An 18552-nucleotide genomic window follows, 5' to 3' on the forward strand; every position below is an offset into this window, starting at 1 on the left:
TAGGCCGTCGGGCCACTTAAAAATTTTTTGGACCCCACCCAGAAAATCGCCAAAAAATCGCCAAAATAATACATTGGGCTGTGAGCGATATAGGTATCATGTGCTGATGCTAATTGTATTATTATAGAACCATTTTGTGGGCAAAATGTTGATGACTGGGTCAAAACTAGAGTGAAATAATTAAGAGTTTCGCCGTTGGGCAGTCTTACGCAAAGCTCAGACTGGTAAATTGAGTGTGATTGAGCAGCCATGCATCATGGAAATATAGAAGCGTAAGGTTTGGGCTCAGAGGCTAGGGCAGGGGAAGATCGACGTCAACGGCGAACATAACCTAGCCTAGGCTAGGGTAGGGGAAGATCGACGTCAACGGCGAACATAACCTAGCCTAGGCTAGGGTAGGGGAAGATCGACGTCAACGGCGAACATAACCTAGCCTAATTCAAGTGCAGATTGAATGATAGACTGATTATAGATCACTTATACTTCATTCCCCAAAAGAAATAAAGAGCGGAGATTCTTCTGATTGGCTCAGAAATATTATTTAAATCATTTAAATATTAATTACAGTTAGTTAGTTCACCCCTCGCCTCCCTTAAAAAAAATCGACTCCCGGTGTTTCATTCAGGATCTCAGCTCCCCTTGGCGAAAGCCACACCTATAACCCAAGGACGTTATGTCAGCATAGCGCTCACAGCTACTAGCGAGTCATTGCTGAATACTGACAGTCACGGATAGCGCGACAGATGGCGATGTCGGGGAAGAAGGGGAAGAGGAAGGAGAGGGCGGGAGCTGACGACATGGAGCTATGATGGACGGGTTTTCTTTCTTTTTTCTCCTTCCTTTTCTTTTCTTTTAATTCTTCTTCGGAGCACAAGCTAAGCTCCGAGACTTCTATCGACGGCTGAATGTTAGAGTTCGGATTTTACAGTGTGGTGACTGCTGAGGTGTCTCAGACCCCACTCCTGCATGTACTTACTTAGGTACGCACAAAGCGCCCCTCGCCTTTATGGCGGCGCTATACAAATACAGTTGATTTAAAAATAAAAATAAATAAAAATAAAAATAAATGGCGATGTCTTCGATGTGGGTTGCCATCGCCCCGATCCTCGCTTGTCTCAATATTCGAAAAGCAGTCGACGAGCAAGGAGCCGTCATTGAACCATCAGGAGAATATACGTCAGGTATCCTCGTGTGAGTCAGCATTGCAAGGCTATAAATTTGGTATCGCAACTTCAACACTGATTTCCGTTTCAGCCGACCTTTACCTTTCGAGTGCTTGATAGAGCCACGCTCCCCTTGCGGCCTTGATCATAGAGGCTAGCTCTGAATAGCCATATTTGAAGTCATTCTGGTTCTGAACAAAGTGCTACCCGGTGCGGCACTCATTCCGACGATTCTCATGGCTTTTACACGGAAGACGCTGCCAAAATTAGTTACCGCACTAGACATTCTATTGTTAACGACGCCCTTTTTCATATGCCAGACCTTTCTAGTAACGGCTTGCGCTCTTCTGCAGAGTTTTTCTTTCCCTGCTTGCTCGTACTAAGAAAGACACGTGGCTCAGATATGCTTCGTTTCATGGCCCAAAACAGATCCTTCCATGCAGTTGTGCCAATGTGAAGTTTAGCTCCATGCTGTATTTGGTGGTATTGCTTGGTTTCTGCTCGCCGGGCCTCACGATCCTATAACTGCTCGAGCCTATAAAATGACAACGTACCTGTCTCTTCCCCTTGAGTTGCCCGCCATGCCTTTGTATACCGTCGGCGTTTTTCTGACTCTACTTTCTATCGGACTAACCACTATTACTCTACTCAACTATCTACGCACAAGGCATCGTCTCCCCTTGCCCCCCGGTCCTCCCAGATGGCCAATCATAGCCAACCTATTTCAAGTACCCATTCACAATCGGGCGGAGGTGTTTCACCTCTGGAGCACGAAGTACAGTAAGTTGATACCCCATCCTCTTCCTTCCTGGTCGTCTAATGCTGACAACACAGCAATTCTCCCCTTCTGCAATACGTAGAATCCGATGTTATATATTTCTCAGCTGCAGGCTTGCCAATCTTGGTTCTCGATACCGCAGATGCAGCAATTGAGCTACTTGAGAAACGATCTTCGATCTATTCGAGCAGGCCAGTGTTTACCTTGGTACAAGTGGTCTAATATTTTCGATACTGATGTGAGTATAATTAGACCACGTCTTATCATGCTAAATGAAATGTAAGTTTCCTGCAACTCGCTTTGAGCTTGAGGCATATTGATTCTTGGTGCAGGATAGGATGGGAATGGTCCACGCCCTTCCTTCCCTATGGTGAGTGTACTTAAGATGTGCTCAACCAGGATCTTGTTGCTCACAATATCTATGACCTTCTCAGGTGATGCCTGGAGACGACAGCGGAAGATTTTTCACCAAGAGTTCAGCCGAAGCACTATCGCCCACTTTAGACCGCACGAGCTTGCCGGATCACGCATGATGTTACGAAACCTTCTGCACTCCCCTCAGAAATTCGAGGCACACATCAAGCAGTAAAGCCTGTTCTCTCCGTCACCTCATTTTACTCTTTTAACTATCGCTGAACCGGGCCCACTTAGCTTTGCCGGATACTTAATACTGCTTCTTGCCTATGGGATCGAAGTCCATTCTAGTAACGACCCTCTCATTGTCACAGCTGAACGCGCCATGGAAGGAATAATTGTGGCGACGCTTCCTGGCCGCTTCCTGGTCGATTTCATACCATTACGTGCGCACATCACCTGCTCTGTACAAATCTGCGGTCAAACAACTTTTTCCCTCTGTTCAGTACGCTACGTACCTCCTTGGTTTCCTTTTGCGAACTTCAAACGATTGGCAGTTGCATGGAGACTCCACATGAACGACGTGCTCAACAAGTCTTTTGATATGGCAAAGAAGTCCATGGTCCGTAATTTGAACTACGTTGACTCGTGCATTGTGTTGACCACATTCTCTGGATCCCCAGTCTTCTTCTTCTGCCATACCCTCCGTTACATCTCATGGGCTTGAAGCTATCGAGGCGGAGGATGGCCAAGACCGTGCAAGCATGGAGCTTGACTTACAGAAGGCAGTGGGGTCCATGTACATCGGTGCGTTGCCCTTACTAGATTCGTCTCATCACTAGATGACATGATGTTGGTTTAGGGGGATCCGACACGGCACGTAATACCAGTTACATACCGATTTGTTCCCTCACATTCAGTGAATACTAGTAGACTGTATCATCTTTGCAGTCATTCTTCCTAGAGATGACGCGCCGTCCAGATATACAGGAAAGGGCACAGCGTGAGATAGACGACTTTGTGGGGAGCGATAGACTCCCCTCCTTCGACGACGAAAATTCGTTGCCCTATGTGACAGCACTTCTTAAAGAAATCCTGAGATTCAGCCCTGTGGCTCCCTGTGGTATGGTATCTCGTATTTATTACTGTACGACATTGATCTTACTGTTGGTATATTCTATGCAGCTGGTCTCCGCGAGCTTACGGCGGATGATGTCTACAAAGGATATCACATGCCCGCAGGGTCGGTCGTGTTGGTGAATGTATGGTTCGTCCTCTTCTTCTACAACTATCTTATTCGATACTGGGGCACTCATTTATCGATATCAATTAGGGCAATATTGCATGACCCAAGTATGGTTCACCTTCATTGCATGACTCACATCTAACCTTTGGGTTTTACAGTCGAATATCCTGAACCAGAGCGATTCAATCCTGACCGTTTTTTGAAGGACGGAAAGCTCAATCCGGAAGTCAAAGACCCCGCGACTGCAGCATTCGGCTTTGGTCGACGTATTTGTCCTGGTCAGTAACAACGACACCTCTACGATTCTGTACAAGTACTAGTCTGATCATCAATATATAGCGCGCCACATGGCCATGTCATCGATGTGGATCGCTATGGTCTCGATCCTTTCCTGCTTTGACATCCGAAAAGCTGTCGACGAGAAAGGAGTTCACATCGAGCCATCGGGAGAATACACCTCGGGGATCGTCACGTAAGTTGTCAGTGTACTTGAATTTATGTGTCTCAGACTGATCACAGGGGCATCTCATAGGCAACCCTTGCCTTTCAAGTGTTCAATAAGACCGCGTTCTCCTAAGCATGCAGCCTTGATCATGGCCTGAAGAATACGCAGCCGTGAATCAGTCTGTTACTGCACGGCAGAAATGATATATCTGTGGAGATTGCAGACTTCAATCCGCACCACAAAGTCGTGCACGAGGCAAAATTTACTTAGACTATCACTATGCGAAACCATTATGTTGTATGTGTCGTCACAGCGCGTTCGATTTGCAGGTGAACGGCTTGCCGACGTCTCCTGCTTTGTACTTTTCGACGATAGACAAGACCGAGACCTATTCAATGAGAAAGCCCGGAAGTAAACAGAATCAGCACAAATTCCATGACAAGAAATCGTTCAGAAAGCGACTCAGCGTTCATGCTGAGAGACACGACATAGTAAGCGGACAAGTGAGCAGTGAACGTACATATGTTCCTGCACCGGTGATGTAAAACCCGAAGACGATAAGGAAATAATTCAACATAGTTTCAGCCTTGCGAAGTGGGCTTGACCATCTTGAACCTCTCGGATAGAGAACAAGGTATGACATGCCCCAAAATATGAACCTGGGTTCAAACGAAAATTTCAGTAACATCCAGTGAGACAAGAGTATGTGGACGTAACACACCCAAACAGTCCATCTGGTGTACAAGTCAGATTAACCGGAGTTCGTGCGAGGTGAAAAGATGTAAGGATTCTCGAACTCACCGAAGAGCGAGCTCATGAGACTGAGTAGGTCAGAGAAGAAGGGTATCGCTTCTGCGATGACGAACGCGATGATCCAGGTAACGGCAATGATACCCGTCCACGTCGTCCAAGCTTGTACTGTGTTGGCATGTTTATGCTCTGAATCATGAAAAATGCGGAAAAACACGAAGCGAGCCGTGACTGACTGATGTTCGGGACAAGAACGTAGGTAAGGCGATATGAACGAGAAAAATGAGAACATCAGATAATAAAATCACGAAGAAGCTCACCGAATACAAAGCACCAATGTATATGATCGTCGGGATCGTAAAGCAAAAGGCGATCTTCTTGAAGGCGGGCTGAAGAGAGCCTAACGCAGGCGAAACAATGTACTGGTTCCCGGTGTAGTTGTAAACTATGATGCCTGTAAGGGAGAAGAGCACGACTTCGGAGATCGTACAGGCCCAGAGTGCTGGACAACATCGTCAGGTTCTGGATACCGAGTTGAGGAGAGGAAGTAAAAGATACCTTTCGGAAAATCGTTAGGGTTTTCCATTTCCGCTATGAACTGGAGAAGGGTCATCATATAAGGGTCTTTTATAGCTAGATCAGTACGGAGACGTACGGTAGGCAGAGTAATCTGCCCAACAAGAGCGTAGCTGATATTGAGGAAGGCTGACATCGCTGTAGGTGTAAAGCGGTTAGATCAACGAGCCAGTTCACATGAAATAGGTAAAACCAAGCTTACCATAAACATACGTCGTTCCCGAAAGTGGCCACAATGTGACGGTAGGGGCTTCACCAGTGAATCCGACTGGCTGGTCCTGTGTTGCAGAAAAGACGACAACAAGCAAACCGGCGATAGTCATCATCATAGCGCTGAATATCCCAAACCAGCTCAGTTGGTCCAAAGTCCGCGGGAGGCTGAAGACGAAACAGACAGCGGCGGTGATGGCAGAAAAAGCAACGGTACACGCAGAGGACCCGGACAGGGTATTCAAGAGTTCTGCGCCGATTAAGCAGTGGATTGCTGAAGCAAGGTTGGGAATAAAGCACGCGTCGAGATATTGAATATGATTGTGAGACTGACCTTGTATGAACACGTTACACAAGATGAACATGACGGATGTGAAGTGATACGCAAACCTGGATCCTCCAAAGATCACCAAGGCTACGTCGCAGCCGTCTCTGATCTCTGGGTGCTTCAAGCAGAGGCGCCACAATATCAGAGATGTATACTGGACACTGGCGGCACAGATGACGGTCATTATCACTCCTGGGACGATGCCAACGATAGAAAACGCCCTGTACAGCATACAGGGTAAAAATTTCGTCAGCGACATGTCCGAGCGAGCCTGGAGCTGCCCGATGACGCGAGTGTGGACGCGCACCATGGAAATGTTAATACAGCCAGAGATATATATTCTGAGAACAGAAGTCCAGCCGTCTGGGTAAAAACACGCGTCAGGCCTCTATTCATGCTCAACTACGATAGAGAGTTCTCACCTTCTGCCAGGAGCACGTCCGAAATTGCACATCATGCACCCTCTCCAGGTTAATATGCTCCGAGACGCCGTAGTCGCTTGATGTATCCGAAGAGTCGTATTCCTCATCCTCACCTCTGACCAGTCTCCGAGACTCCCCAATATCTCTAGGGTCATACTCCACCGTCCGTGTCCTTTTCAATGCGAATGACATGGTGCCGCAGTGCCTAGGATCTAACGCGGAGAAGCATCGATGCAGGCTGCAGAACAATACTTATCGAGACATCTCAAGGGGCATATAGAATTCTACGAGCCGAGAAATGACAGCACGGCGTCTGATAAGAGCATTGCGGTCCAGTAGAGAATAGAACAATGACTTCTTGAAAAGGAGACCATATCGCCGCTTGTAGCACCAGGATCCTCGTGACGCTGTAGCCTGCTGTAGCATGGTGGTGGTGAGGTTCATTGGGTGCCACCCCGCGCCACCTACACTTACCTGAGAGGAAACCCTAACCCAGCCTGATCTGTTTTGCGCTTCGGGAGGCTTCGGGCCGCTGCCTCACTGAGGCTCAGTCAGACACACCGTCAAGCACGCAGCTTGCACGTAGCCAACAACAATAGCTCGCAACTTACCTAGTACTCTCTACGGTTATCTTGGCCTACGCCGTGCTCGTAATCTCTTGGAACAACCTCGAGTTTGGTAGTTGACAGAATTTTTGAAACGATTGCATGGTGTCGACTTGACCGGTATGATGAGACTGTCCTGGATGCGATGTTCGGAGAGCTCGGCATGTGCAGTTCAGACCTGCTCGTGAAGGTGGCTCGGGATTTCAGCACTATGACATGTCCAACTGGGCGTTGTTGAACAGTCTCGTCCTCACGAATCATTTGATATCATTTATGCATCACCTTGATACCCTCGCCTAGTCCGAGCGGCCATCCACATCGCAACTCATAACGAGTTTCACAGTATATATATCATGATGCATAATACGCCATGAATCATGACAAACAAGGATATATATCTGCGATATCTTGGAAGGAAGGAAGGAAGGAAGGAAGTTGGAGACTGCCAGTGCGTAGGCATTGGAAGGTTGCAGTCAGGATCTTGCCAGCAAATATATCGGTCTGAGGCGCGTCTTTCGTGCATCTTATTTTCCGATCCGGACGCGGCAGCTTTAAGCAGGGTGTTCCCCTGCTAGCTTATGATCCTTCAAGATGGCAACGACCTGGGCGGAAGGTCCGTCGAGGAGCCCTCAAATGATGCGTATCCACTGCCGCGGCCCTCCCTACGACGGCACATGGCGCGGTTGACACACCTGTATTATTGCTTAAACTTATCCCAGACGCTGTGTGCTGATGAGCCCGAGCGGGCTCGAGCCCATACTAGAATATCATGGGCACCCCGAGCCTTGAAGAGCTTTGAAGAATGCGGCACCAGCAGCGACGCGAGTTCAAAGCGGAATCAAGGGGTCCTGATCGGGATGTTGCCAAGATCGCTTCCTAAGCTTCTAAGGCGAGACCACGACGGCGCAGCGTGCCTTCCGGAACAGAATGTTCTTGCGGTAGGCAGCGAATTCGAATATATACCCTTCCTCCCCTCTCCACTCTGGCCCTCTTCTTATTCTCTCTTCCCCACATCCTACCGTTACGAACTCCCCATAATTATATTCCTTCAAAAAGCCCATTGTCGACATGGACGAAAAAGTGCCAACCGAGAGCGAGCACCAGCACTATCTTGGTCTCGGTTCGCCAGACCCTTTTCAGCGTCCTCGTCGATTTTGGCCGACTCTATTTAACGCAGTCCTCGCAACGGCACTCTTTCGATGCTGGCACATTTTGATATTCTTTGCTGCTTGGTCTACTGCCATCTGTGTCATATCACATAAGGTCGTCAATCTTGGGATATCGTCGACTTTGCTGACAGTGTGAGTAGTCTATCGCAACCGTGATGCGCTCGTGTGCCGACCTGTCTGTCCCGAATAGGTTGGGTACCGTGTTGGGTTTTGTCATTTCCTACAGAACGACGTCAAGTTTCGAGAGGTACAATGAAGGCAGAAGGTACTGGTCGCAGATCGTCCTTGCCAGTAGGACATTTGCCCGAATGGTCTGGTTCCACGTTCCTGGTACGTCACATAAACGTCAAAAATACCTTTCTTTCTATCTCATCCATGACCGACCGGAAATAGAAACCATGGCCGGCTGGGAGGACTCCATGCCTGTACAAGAGAAGAAGGCTCGTGTCATTGTCGAGAAAAAGACAGTGATCAATCTTCTTGAAGCCTTCGCCGTCGCAGTCAAGCACTATCTCCGTGGTGAAGACGGAATCTACTACGTCGACCTCTACCATCTCGTCAAGTGCCTCCCTGCGTACTCTCTCCCGGCTGGGATACCCTCCCAAGTCGACCTCACAGGGCAACCACCAATGTCACCTACTGTTCCGTCGCTCCGAGATCGTCGTCCTTCAGATGTAAAGAGTACGCGGACGACAAGGTCGCAACCCAATATTCGGTTCTCGGAAACAGGAAATGAACGCCCACCTCCTTTACCCATCAGTTTTGGAATCCCACCCAACGCCTCTGACTCACAACTTCCCATGCCGGTTACGACATCCTCCGGCAATGGCCCGCAAAGTCCTACTTCTCCCAACCGCCGCGGCTTTATGCCCACTCTCCGTCCCATCAAAACCAACCAAAGTGGGCGCTACCCGCGGTCTGTTCTTAGTGGCCGCGAGTCAATCGGCGACGATTTCCTGCTTCCTGCGAGGATGCCGCCGAAGTACCACTTGTTTGATCTATTCCCGTTTAGTCTATTGGTGAAGGCGTTGACGAAGAGAGGGAAGGAGGTCAAGGGGAAGAAGGGTGCGAGACTGAGGGCCAAGCTGAAGAGTCAGGCGGTGACCAGCCACAATTTGCCGCTGGAGATCTCGTTGTATTTGGTGTGTATTTCTTCCCCCAATTTCATCCTAAGGCGCGCATCGTATACTAAACTGCTGAAACTTTGATAGAGTTCATACATTGCCGCACTTCAGACTCGTAAAGCGCTCGACCCTCCGACGATCAGTACGTGTCTCTTATGTTTCACTCGCTGGATGTTGACACTGACAGGAACTGTCCTTATCTTGATGTTTGTGTACAGCCATCATGATTCAAACCCTCAATCAGCTCGTAGATGCTCTGACAGGCCTGGAACGGATCCTCACCACGCCCATCCCCTTCTCGTCAGTCTTTGTTCTTGCCCATCTCTGCGCTAGTTCTAACTGACGAGCTTTCTGAATTAGGTACTCGGTGCATCTGTGGACAGTGACGCTCCTATACTGTCTTTTCTTGGTATGTCCCGATTTCGTTTAACGTTTGTCGAAGGAAGGAATCCTGATTATAGCATTGCAGCCGTTCCAGCTTTGGCTGTACCTTGGGTGGGTGACTATCCCAGGGACCGTTATTGCCGTGCGTTTCTCCTTACTATGTTCTCGCTGTGGTGCTGACATGGTCCCGAATTTGGCGCATATTTTATAGTGCTTCATCTTCTTCGGGTTCTTGGTGGCCGGTGAAGAAATCGAAAGTACGTTCTCGCCACTTCCTGTTGCAGTCGAGCCGTTTTCTAACCGTTACGCTTGTGTTGCTTTGTAGACCCATTCGGTATGCACAGCCTTTGCAACATATATCTTATAACCTACTCACACTCTTCATTCTTTGCATGTTTATTTAGGCTACGACAAAAATGACCTCGTGAGTACTCTTCCCTTCAGTCTTCCCGCCGTCCAATCATTGACGAGCAACTTCCTCCGTCTGCGTTGGGCCCCAGAACATGGACCACTTCACCTCCAACATCATCCGCTACGAGCTCCGCGCTATTACTGCTGCGCCTGCGCCAGACCCTCAAATTTGGGCATTCTCGCCTGCGAACGACCATATCTTCGCTTCGGCCTACACCCATAGCACATCTGGTGGAGCTGCGCAAGATGCGGAAGAGGGGGCCCAGGGACATATGGTCGGTTCGCCTGAAGAATGGGTTGGACGGGGTTTGGGGTCCATCAGGGGGGCGTTGGCGAGGGTGTAAGTCACATATCAGATACCTTCTTTAGCTCCGCGGCGTCGACTCGTCGCCAGAGCGTTATGCGATTCCTTGCTAGTCTCTGTCATCTCTTTGTTGTCTTGCCGAGTGTTGTTACTTTAGAGTCGGACTCGCTTTTATTTCTGTTCTTCCATCCCTTTTTTTTCCTCGTTCTTGGCTCGCTCAGATTCGCCCCAGGTCGGTCTGCTGCTGTTTCCCAAAATTCATTGATCCCATAGCGTCGATATTCGGATTCGCTCTCACATTTGCTATCTCTCTTTAGCTCTTCTCTTGCATAGTGACTCACTCGGTCTCCTTGCATATGTACATATATTTCTTACCCACATGTCTGTCTCTCTGTCCACCACACTCCCCTCATGCCTCTCATCTCAATAGATCTGTCCGCTCGTTACATACATTACATATCTCATCCGCACATACATACACATTCACATACACATATACTTTGCATTGGTCGTGGCTCGCTGTTACTAGTTCGTGTTACGGTGACGACTCTCATGACCTGCTCCTGCTCCCATCTCCCGATCCCCCTCACGTCATTTCCACGTTCTTGATGCATAGGTTGGTGGCTAGATGCCATTTCCCCCCGTGTTGTCTGTCCTCTCGTTGCTTTGCTTTTAATCTATATGCACTTGGTGCATTGTTAGTTTTGTAAATTGACTCTTCGGAGCTTCGTGGGTGAGAATGTAAGGCGTGGTGGTGCCACAGGATGAACAGCAGATCTGGAGCACGTCTTCCGAATCCAACAAGGACAAACAAGTGGCTTTTACCATGTCATCCAGTTGCGTGGATCGACTTACATCTTGCTTACACCAGCTTGGTCATGCTGACATGATAGCTTCATTCTTGTAGGTGGCCGGCGTAGTAACGCTGCTCACGCTCACTATAAATCTTGGATGGTCACCGCTTGGTCCCCGTCTGCCCAACGGTGTCCCCGCTATACTCACAGCTGCCTGGTCCACTAGGCTCACCAACAACTCACCAAGCTCTCACCAAGCTCTCACTGAACACAGGTGCTTACTAAGTACCCCGCGGCATTACTTATCATAAATTTACTGAACTCAAATTACACTTGATAGGTTTCGATGCGTAAGGTGGTGACTGGTCCTGGAAGTCGATGTACGCAAATCCGAGTCGAGATTTTGTGTGGCCCAGTGCCACTCAGGATGGCCGGCCAGGTCCGGCCCGATACAGCCGGAAGCTTCTGGAATCAACAAACGCAAACAATGGCTTTGTTGTCCGTCGAGACGGGCTCTTGAAGTTTTCCGACCTCACCGGTGGCCGCATCCAACGACACTGATCATGCTTTTAGGCCTCAGGCGCTGATCTCGGTTGGGAGAGCAAGTGACTACAATACATCATTTTTTCCATCGTGCCCGGGCCCTATAGGGATTGCAAGCGGGTAGCCTGAGGCTGTATGTAACACACCCAGACTCACCCTCACACTTGCCTCACACGCATAACGCATGGCCCGGACCTTGCGAAGTTCCCCCGAGGACCGCAAAGGTGATGATTCATCTGCACTTTAGACGCCGGTTTTACGCATCAAGGGGGCTTGCTCATGTTTGAATTGCAGGCCGTAATGGTGGACGGTCAAGATCATCGTCCCGCGAACGACTTTAGGTAAATTTGAGATGACTGAGCAAGGCGCTAACCTTGTTACATACGCTGTCCATTGTCGCACTCTCGTAAATCTGAGATCAATAATGTGCGCGAAAGCCACTCAGGTAACGACTCTGCGGGACCGACACAGCTGAACCTCGTCCATGTATTGTAATAGCTCGCTCGAAGTGCACACCGTCAGGGTTGCCAACCTTTACTTGCATTGGTAAGCCCGTTGCTGCTGTCGATCTGCAGCTTCCAGAAGGAGAATGTTAGAAGAACCCAACAAATTTCAAACACTTCAGTCATTGCGGAGCATCGTAAACACCTCAGTCATTGTTCCATTCCGGATTATACTCCATCTCGGGAAGTTGTCAAGTATTTACCGATGTCTCAATGTGTTCGCCATTCATAAGCATGCACAACTGCTAGATGCATAACGCAAAGCACCCGTGGGGTATTTAGCCTTGCGTGTGTCTTCTTTAGTTCAAATCAAATCTCCACGGTCTTTCAAGGTATCCCTCACCCCGACTCCGTCCAGACGCGCAGGTCACCGTACGCCGTGTTCTTTTAACCGCATAGCTTGTGTCGGCTACAGTATTGACGACAGATTTAGGAATATTTCTGGCCTTGCGCTCGGTCTACTTGTTCAAACCCACAACCCTCATCGAAAGACAATGTCTGACGTCCCGAATGTGAGTTCGTTCCTCTGCGGCACTCTGGCCAGGAGCTGATAATCCCCGTACTAGTTGACATTCACGTCTCGACTCCTGACCGACTACCCGCACAGCAGCAAGGACTGTGGGACGTCGGTCCCGGATGATAGTCCACACCATCCCAAACCCTTTCAACATTCCCCAATCTCCCGTCTTCCTTGCGAGCTTCTCGCCAGAATCTTCTGCCATCTCATCGGACACCCGGGACACTTTCATCCAGATTGTTGTGGTTTCCTCGCTGAATGGCTCGCGATCATCCACGTATGCTCAAAATGGCGCAAAGTTGCCTTTGGAGCGAAATGTCTATGGACCAACGTCATTTTCAGCGGCACTGGTATTGCGCAGGAGATGCTGCAACGCTCTCGAGGAATGCCCCTCAATCTGTATCTCGAACATCTACCCCGAGCCCACCGTCCACCCGTTGTCCAGAGCTACATGCAAAACCTCGCTCTCGTTATACGTCACTCTTCGGGAAACATCAGGACCGTTCAACTCGCCCTGAGCGTCGATGATCTCCAGGACATCATGCTGCAGCTCGAGGACATGAAATTCACGAGCCACCTGGAACGCTTCAAAATGTCCGTGTGGAACCCGAGAGGGGTCTGCGATGTCCCTTTGTCGCTCGTCTTCCTACCTCATGACCTATTCGATGGTCAATATCCCCAGCTACGGTCCTTATTACTCTCCAACATCTTCTTACCCGTGAAGACCTATCAATTCACTCAGCTCACTAAGCTCAAGCTGGACGGCATGTTGCTGAAGGAGGACCAAAAGATATGTTTCGACTGTCTTCTCAATATCCTCGAACCGCTCAGCCCTACGCTGCAGTACATACGGCTCAGCCACGTTATAAAGGACTGCTACCCTTATCCTCCCTCCTTCCCGCACCGCCAAATCGTTCTTCGCGACCTTCGTTATCTCGACATCACGTCCACGGGCTCCAACAACGAGCGTCTCCTGCGCTGTCTCAAACTGCCCCAGCGTCCCATTAAACTCCTCTGGACAGCCTTCGCCCGATCATCCAGCCAACTCTCTCTCCTTTCCCCGGTGTCCGCTCAATACGCAGGAACCTCCGACTCCGTTCTTCGCGCTCTATCCATCAATTTCAGGTCTTACAAGGGTCATCCCTTCTACGAGATTCGGTGCCTCTCCACAGAGTCCCCCCAGTTCGATACCGTGGAGAACGAGGAGAGCTGGACCGTGGCGAGGGTCGGCAGTTACGATACTAGCGATAATATCGCCGCTGGGGAACAGGTCGCTGGAGATCTTGCTAGGATATTCGACACTATTCTCCTCGACCATCTCGTCGTATTGACGTGCAAGTGTCCGTGTCCCTTGAGCGACGCTGCCCAGCGTTCGATCTTGAGAACCCTTCATCTTGCGAAGAATGTTCGGGAGTTGGATACGGAAGGGTTATCCAAAGCCGTGTTTGAGGGGAAGATAGAGACTTGAGGCGGAGTCTTTGGAGGAGTTGACGTATAAGGATCTCGAGTGCTCGAAGAGTTACTGGAGTATAGGGGTAGTCAAGGTGGAAACCAAGTGGTTTCGAACAGGCGGTTCGAGACCATGCAAGCTAAGACAGAGTTCGCGATCAAGAGGGCCGAGTTGTTTGTGCAGCGAGCGGCATGGAAGGAAGATTGGAGAGTGTGCCGGGGACAGCGTATGTAGCTCGGGCTGTTTTGTGACTGGGATATCGAAGTCTTGAGGACGTATGATCGATAACTTCGTATATGTGATTCTCGATGCGAAAATATTGAATATTGAATACCGAATACATGTACATTTCGAATCAAGCCGTCCATATATATATCCGAACACGAGAAAGCGAACGCGAGAAGGCAGATGAACAGCCAGGTAAGGAAACAGGTTATAGAGGTGGTTGCGAGAGGGGGAGGCAGGGGGTAGCGAGGTGAGGATATGTGGTGTGGAGGGGAGTGGTTGGGGTGGGTTAAAAATAGTACAAGTACGCGTGAGTTTGACTGAGTATCGTTGAAAGAAAGAAGAGTAGGAAGTAGAGACAGGAGAAAGGAAAAAGATGTCGAAGGTTGGAGTAACTTGAAACGAGAAAGTCCCAGGGTGCGTCTTACATTTGACATCCTTCATAAATTGACGAGAAAACAAGAAAATATAGAAACATAGAGAAGGAGAACAAGAAAGAGAGGGTAAACATACGTACACTTGTTGATTGTTTCGCTGCGATCGTTCTTCCACATCGCTCACCTACTCACCAGGGTTCGGCCAAAATGACGAACACTGAGACATCTGACGAAGCCAAGGATCAAAGAGTTAAAGCTCCATCTCCATCTCCATCCCATCCCAATCTTCCTCCTCCGCCGCCTTCCCTCTATCATCAAACTCCATCTCGTCCTCTTCCTCCTCTTTCACGCTAAATCCATCATACCTCATCAAACTCGTCCTAGCCGCCCTCGTCCTAGAACTGAACCCATACCCACTGAGACCACCTCCTCCCAGTTCGACATCGCCATCACCGTCGACATCAATATCGATATCTTCATCCATATCCACAGACGGTGGGATGGAAGGAGACCTGGAACTGCCAGAGACGGACCAAGCACCTGTGCCCTCTGACCTCGTGAATGACTGCGCGAGGGAAGATGGGTGCGCAGGAGGGGCAGCGATGGACGACGAGTAGGAATATGAGCCCGGAGAGGGATAATAAGGCTGGCGATACGATGCAGCCGAAATGGAACCCCAGGATTCAGGCGCAGGAGAGCCATTGACATGTACGCGGCCATGAATGTTCGGTACGGCAACTGGCGCAGAACTGCTGGTGACCGTTTCATGCGCGTAGGGGGACATGACGCGCGTTGGGCCAGATCCTGAGAAACCAAGCCTCGTGGTCGAACCGGAACTGCTCTCGCTCTTCGTGGCCACACCTAACACACCTGGACGGAGCTGTGTTATACCACCAGCACCGCTCGCGGTGGAAGGGATAGAATAATCATGGAGGCGAGGGCCGGTAGACGTGGCGCGGGACGAGGAAGTCGACGATATATTGGAGGTGGCTGGAACCGAGCTCGATATAGGATGAGCGGGAGCAGAAATCGAAGCGTTTAAGGGGGCTCTGGTGGTCGAAGTCGCCGAGGTCGTAGCGTCGGAGGGTGGCGGAAGAAGTCCGCCGGAAAGGTAGGACGGCCAGAGAGAGCGATCATCCGGTAGCGAGGATCCTCCTGATGTAGTCGGAGAAAGATGCGATAGTATCGCCGCTGCCTACAGAAAGAACCGGATAACATCGTCAGACAGTGTTTGTGTGAAACAGTTTGCGACAAAAATTCAAAATGAAGATATGTGATATGATGTATGCGCCACAAGGGTCACACACAGGGCCACCCATCAGAAGATTCACCGTCACAAACACTTACCTCCATCAACTGGACCTGCTGATGCTTGCTCAACAGAAACTTGGACGCCTCTCGCCAGTGCGGAGAATGCTCCCATCTATGCTTGATCAGGCAAGACGGGTGACGATAGACCTATGAGTATTTCGCAACCCCATTCAGATACACGAAAAGGAGGATCAGAACGTTCCGGGGAACCGACCTTGGAGCAACTCTCGCACGTAAAGATCATTCCTCTCTTCTTACCGTTCTTCGTCGTGCCATTTCCAGCATTGGCCTTGGAGTCCACGCTACCGGCCTGCGCGTCGGGAACCGTCAGGTCCGAGGGAAGAGATTGGGCCGCCTCTTCCGCCTTGGAAGGTCTCGTCGAAATCTGGACCGTGGTGTTCGAAGCGGCCTTGATGGGCACGGGGGAGGATAGCGCGGCTGATGCCGATGCGAAAGAGGTCGACGTCGCTGAGAATGCTCCTCCTTGGACACCTGAAGATGTAGACAGGGACAGATTTGCGAGTGCCGTCAAAGCTGATGCCGCGTTCTGCAGTCCCATCGGCCTGTACAGATGAAGGTCAACACCCTTACATGATGATGGATGTAGACGAATGAAAGGGTGAATGACAAGGGGCACGTACGAGGGGCGAGAAGCAGCATCTCTGGCGTCACTCATTCTTCTCTTCATCTGTCCAGTAGAAGATAAACGACGCGACTTGAGTGCATGTTGCACTGCGGGTCCATTACTGATACTGCGTGGCACACTCCCTGCACCAGACTCGTAGAGGCCAGAGTCGTGAAAAGAGTTCTCAACAACACTTTCCGGTGGGGAATCATCGTGAGATACGGGTATAGGAGAAGCATTGGCCGCAACGATGGACAAGGACAGCAGACTGAGACCACTGCCGCCTTGGGCCTAAACACGACAAGGCTTCAGCTCCACGTAACCTCATAGAACACAGAATGTTGACTCACCGAAGCAGGTTGTGTTCTCTCCGTCATGATTCAATATAACTCCGGCTGAGTGCGTGGTCGAAATGGCAAGCTTGGTGGATATGAAGAGGCCGACGATGAATGGTATGGTCCGCGCTGGTGTAGTGAGTTCAGATCGTACAGTGCGTATTAATGAGCATTTCTTCAAAGAGATTAGCGATAGGCAGGCGTTTAAGAAGCCATAGTGTCGACGAAGGCAGTGTGGAGGGGGATGGTGGTGGTCAAGATGAAGGACGTCGAGAGGGGCAGCGGACAGTAGTCTATGCTATGTCCCCAATTCAAAGTCCGCCCAAATTATTCTTGTCAGCCTCGATCACTCAGCCTTGTCAGGCCTTGTCACTGCGCCCGTCATGTCCCGTTCCTATCTTTCTTCGTCCGTCTGCTTGTATTGACTTGGCTCGCACAAATAAACAGATATAAAATATATCTCATACGACAGATGGGTAGCATCTGTACCGCAATCATGTCACGGACAAACCAAAACCGGACGGGGAATCCGCCGGTTGGCGTTCAAGGTGCAAAGTTCGGTAGGAAAAGTCGGCATTGATATCGCAGTATGCACCTCCTAATTATGTCTTGCTACCTCGCTTATAGTTACTGCATTTGTTTTAGATGCTCGAGCGAACAATAGGTTCTCGTAGCTCTCGACATTCCGATGAAAGTATAAGCTTGCACTAACGAATTGAAATCTGCCACATCATTCTTGTGGCGCAGCTCGGAAGTGGCTGCTCATGCATGCAAGTCAGCACGGCATCAAAGCCACCCCTTTATATAGACCTTGCATTCGGCGCCGCTCCGTGGTATTCACGTAGTACCTACCGAATCCAAAATCAGTTCACCATCGAAATCCGACCTAAATGTGTCATTGATTCTCGCCCGCGTTCACGAAAGGTCTCGGAAATGGTCAAACTTGGTGCTTACTTCCACGGAACAAACGAACGTGACAATGGGTGCACCTCAATGCCTTCAATCCAGACGACTCTTGTGGCTTGCTTGGGCAGACTTTATCTTCATCCTTCTGATCACGCGGTCGCCGAAGGCTAACTGAGGGTCAGTGTGTTTTCTCGTCTGAGCGGATTTCATTCGTATACGTGAACTGACCTATCATCGTTCCGTCGGCACAGACATTTAACATCACAACCCATGCCCGGAGCGGGCTCATCATCTTCGTCTTGCCATAGCTCGCATGCAACCTCATCACTCTCAGGACACCGTCCGAAATCAGGCCAAATGATCTGTTATCCCCGTGTAGACCTCGGACGAGTTGTTGAAATCATTCGCCTCGTAGCAGTGGTCGCAATTCATGGTCGTGGTGCAAGAATCCGCAGCTGCTAACGGCCACACTATGTGGGCCACGATCTCGTCTCTGTTCCATGCACTTCGTACCTGACGAGGAATCTTACACTCGTCATTGTCTTTCACTGCCCTGCATTCTCACATACATACGGTGGCGGAACGACTGCCTCTACGGCCCGGCCGACAGGTTATCCTCACACTTGTTCATGTTGATCTGACTCAGTCACGAGTCTCGTATTTCATGGTTCTCTTGATCTTGAGCATGGCCATGTCT

General features: G+C 49.9%; 5 protein-coding genes across 5 annotated transcripts; 3 read left to right on the forward strand and 2 right to left on the reverse strand.

Moving 5' to 3' along the window:
• Positions 1-1744: 1744 nt before the first annotated feature.
• STEHIDRAFT_62415 (cytochrome P450) lies at positions 1745-4143 on the forward strand (the record flags this gene model as incomplete). Its single annotated transcript, XM_007306742.1, has 12 exons — positions 1745-1943; positions 2024-2148; positions 2327-2526; positions 2593-2741; positions 2802-2917; positions 2979-3083; positions 3229-3418; positions 3481-3562; positions 3629-3648; positions 3700-3819; positions 3881-4013; positions 4074-4143. 12 exons carry the CDS (start codon positions 1745-1747, stop codon positions 4141-4143), a joined length of 1509 nt encoding a protein of 502 aa, XP_007306804.1.
• Positions 4144-4293: 150 nt separating this feature from the next.
• Positions 4294-6464, reverse strand: STEHIDRAFT_132960 (uncharacterized protein; the record flags this gene model as incomplete). The annotated part of the gene is made up of 10 exons (XM_007306914.1): positions 4294-4374; positions 4507-4645; positions 4784-4971; positions 5057-5238; positions 5295-5334; positions 5392-5450; positions 5515-5796; positions 5857-6071; positions 6158-6213; positions 6273-6464. 10 exons carry the CDS (start codon positions 6462-6464, stop codon positions 4294-4296), a joined length of 1434 nt encoding a protein of 477 aa, XP_007306976.1.
• Positions 6465-7874: 1410 nt separating this feature from the next.
• STEHIDRAFT_100862 (UPF0187-domain-containing protein) lies at positions 7875-10909 on the forward strand. Its single transcript, XM_007306915.1, has 11 exons — positions 7875-8178; positions 8237-8376; positions 8440-9188; positions 9258-9312; positions 9389-9470; positions 9531-9579; positions 9640-9696; positions 9766-9811; positions 9880-9888; positions 9959-9978; positions 10055-10909. The coding sequence occupies exons 1-11, from the start codon at positions 7946-7948 to the stop codon at positions 10307-10309; spliced, it is 1695 nt and encodes a 564-aa protein (XP_007306977.1). The 5' UTR covers positions 7875-7945; the 3' UTR covers positions 10310-10909.
• A 1694-nt stretch (positions 10910-12603) lies between these two features.
• Positions 12604-14094, forward strand: STEHIDRAFT_170310 (uncharacterized protein; the record flags this gene model as incomplete). Its single annotated transcript, XM_007306916.1, has 2 exons — positions 12604-12621; positions 12676-14094. The coding sequence occupies 2 exons, from the start codon at positions 12604-12606 to the stop codon at positions 14092-14094; spliced, it is 1437 nt and encodes a 478-aa protein (XP_007306978.1).
• A 430-nt stretch (positions 14095-14524) lies between these two features.
• On the reverse strand, positions 14525-17188 carry STEHIDRAFT_123424 (uncharacterized protein). The gene is made up of 5 exons (XM_007306917.1): positions 16965-17188; positions 16631-16905; positions 16204-16552; positions 16026-16136; positions 14525-15873 (listed from the first exon to the last, which is right to left on the reverse strand). Exons 1-5 carry the CDS (start codon positions 16989-16991, stop codon positions 14929-14931), a joined length of 1707 nt encoding a protein of 568 aa, XP_007306979.1. The 5' UTR covers positions 16992-17188; the 3' UTR covers positions 14525-14928.
• Between the last annotated feature and the right edge of the window lie 1364 nt (positions 17189-18552).

Source organism: Stereum hirsutum, assembly GCF_000264905.1.
Source record: "Stereum hirsutum FP-91666 SS1 unplaced genomic scaffold STEHIscaffold_12, whole genome shotgun sequence".
Classification (NCBI taxonomy): Eukaryota; Fungi; Basidiomycota; class Agaricomycetes; order Russulales; family Stereaceae; genus Stereum; species Stereum hirsutum.

Excerpts from the sequence above, each read along its gene's own strand:
- STEHIDRAFT_100862 (XM_007306915.1), top strand. The coding sequence starts at position 7,946 with ATGGACGAAAAAGTGCCAACCGAGAGCGAGCACCAGCACTATCTTGGT. Across the intron at positions 8,377-8,439 it reads GGTCTGGTTCCACGTTCCTG|AAACCATGGCCGGCTGGGAG; the intron begins GTACGTCACATA and ends GACCGGAAATAG. Across the intron at positions 9,313-9,388 it reads GCTCGACCCTCCGACGATCA|CCATCATGATTCAAACCCTC; the intron begins GTACGTGTCTCT and ends GTTTGTGTACAG.
- STEHIDRAFT_123424 (XM_007306917.1), bottom strand. The coding sequence starts at position 16,991 with ATGACGGAGAGAACACAACCTGCTTCG. Across the intron at positions 16,906-16,964 it reads AGAGAACACAACCTGCTTCG|GCCCAAGGCGGCAGTGGTCT; the intron begins GTGAGTCAACAT and ends TGTCGTGTTTAG. Across the intron at positions 16,553-16,630 it reads GATGCTGCTTCTCGCCCCTC|GCCGATGGGACTGCAGAACG; the intron begins GTACGTGCCCCT and ends TCATCTGTACAG.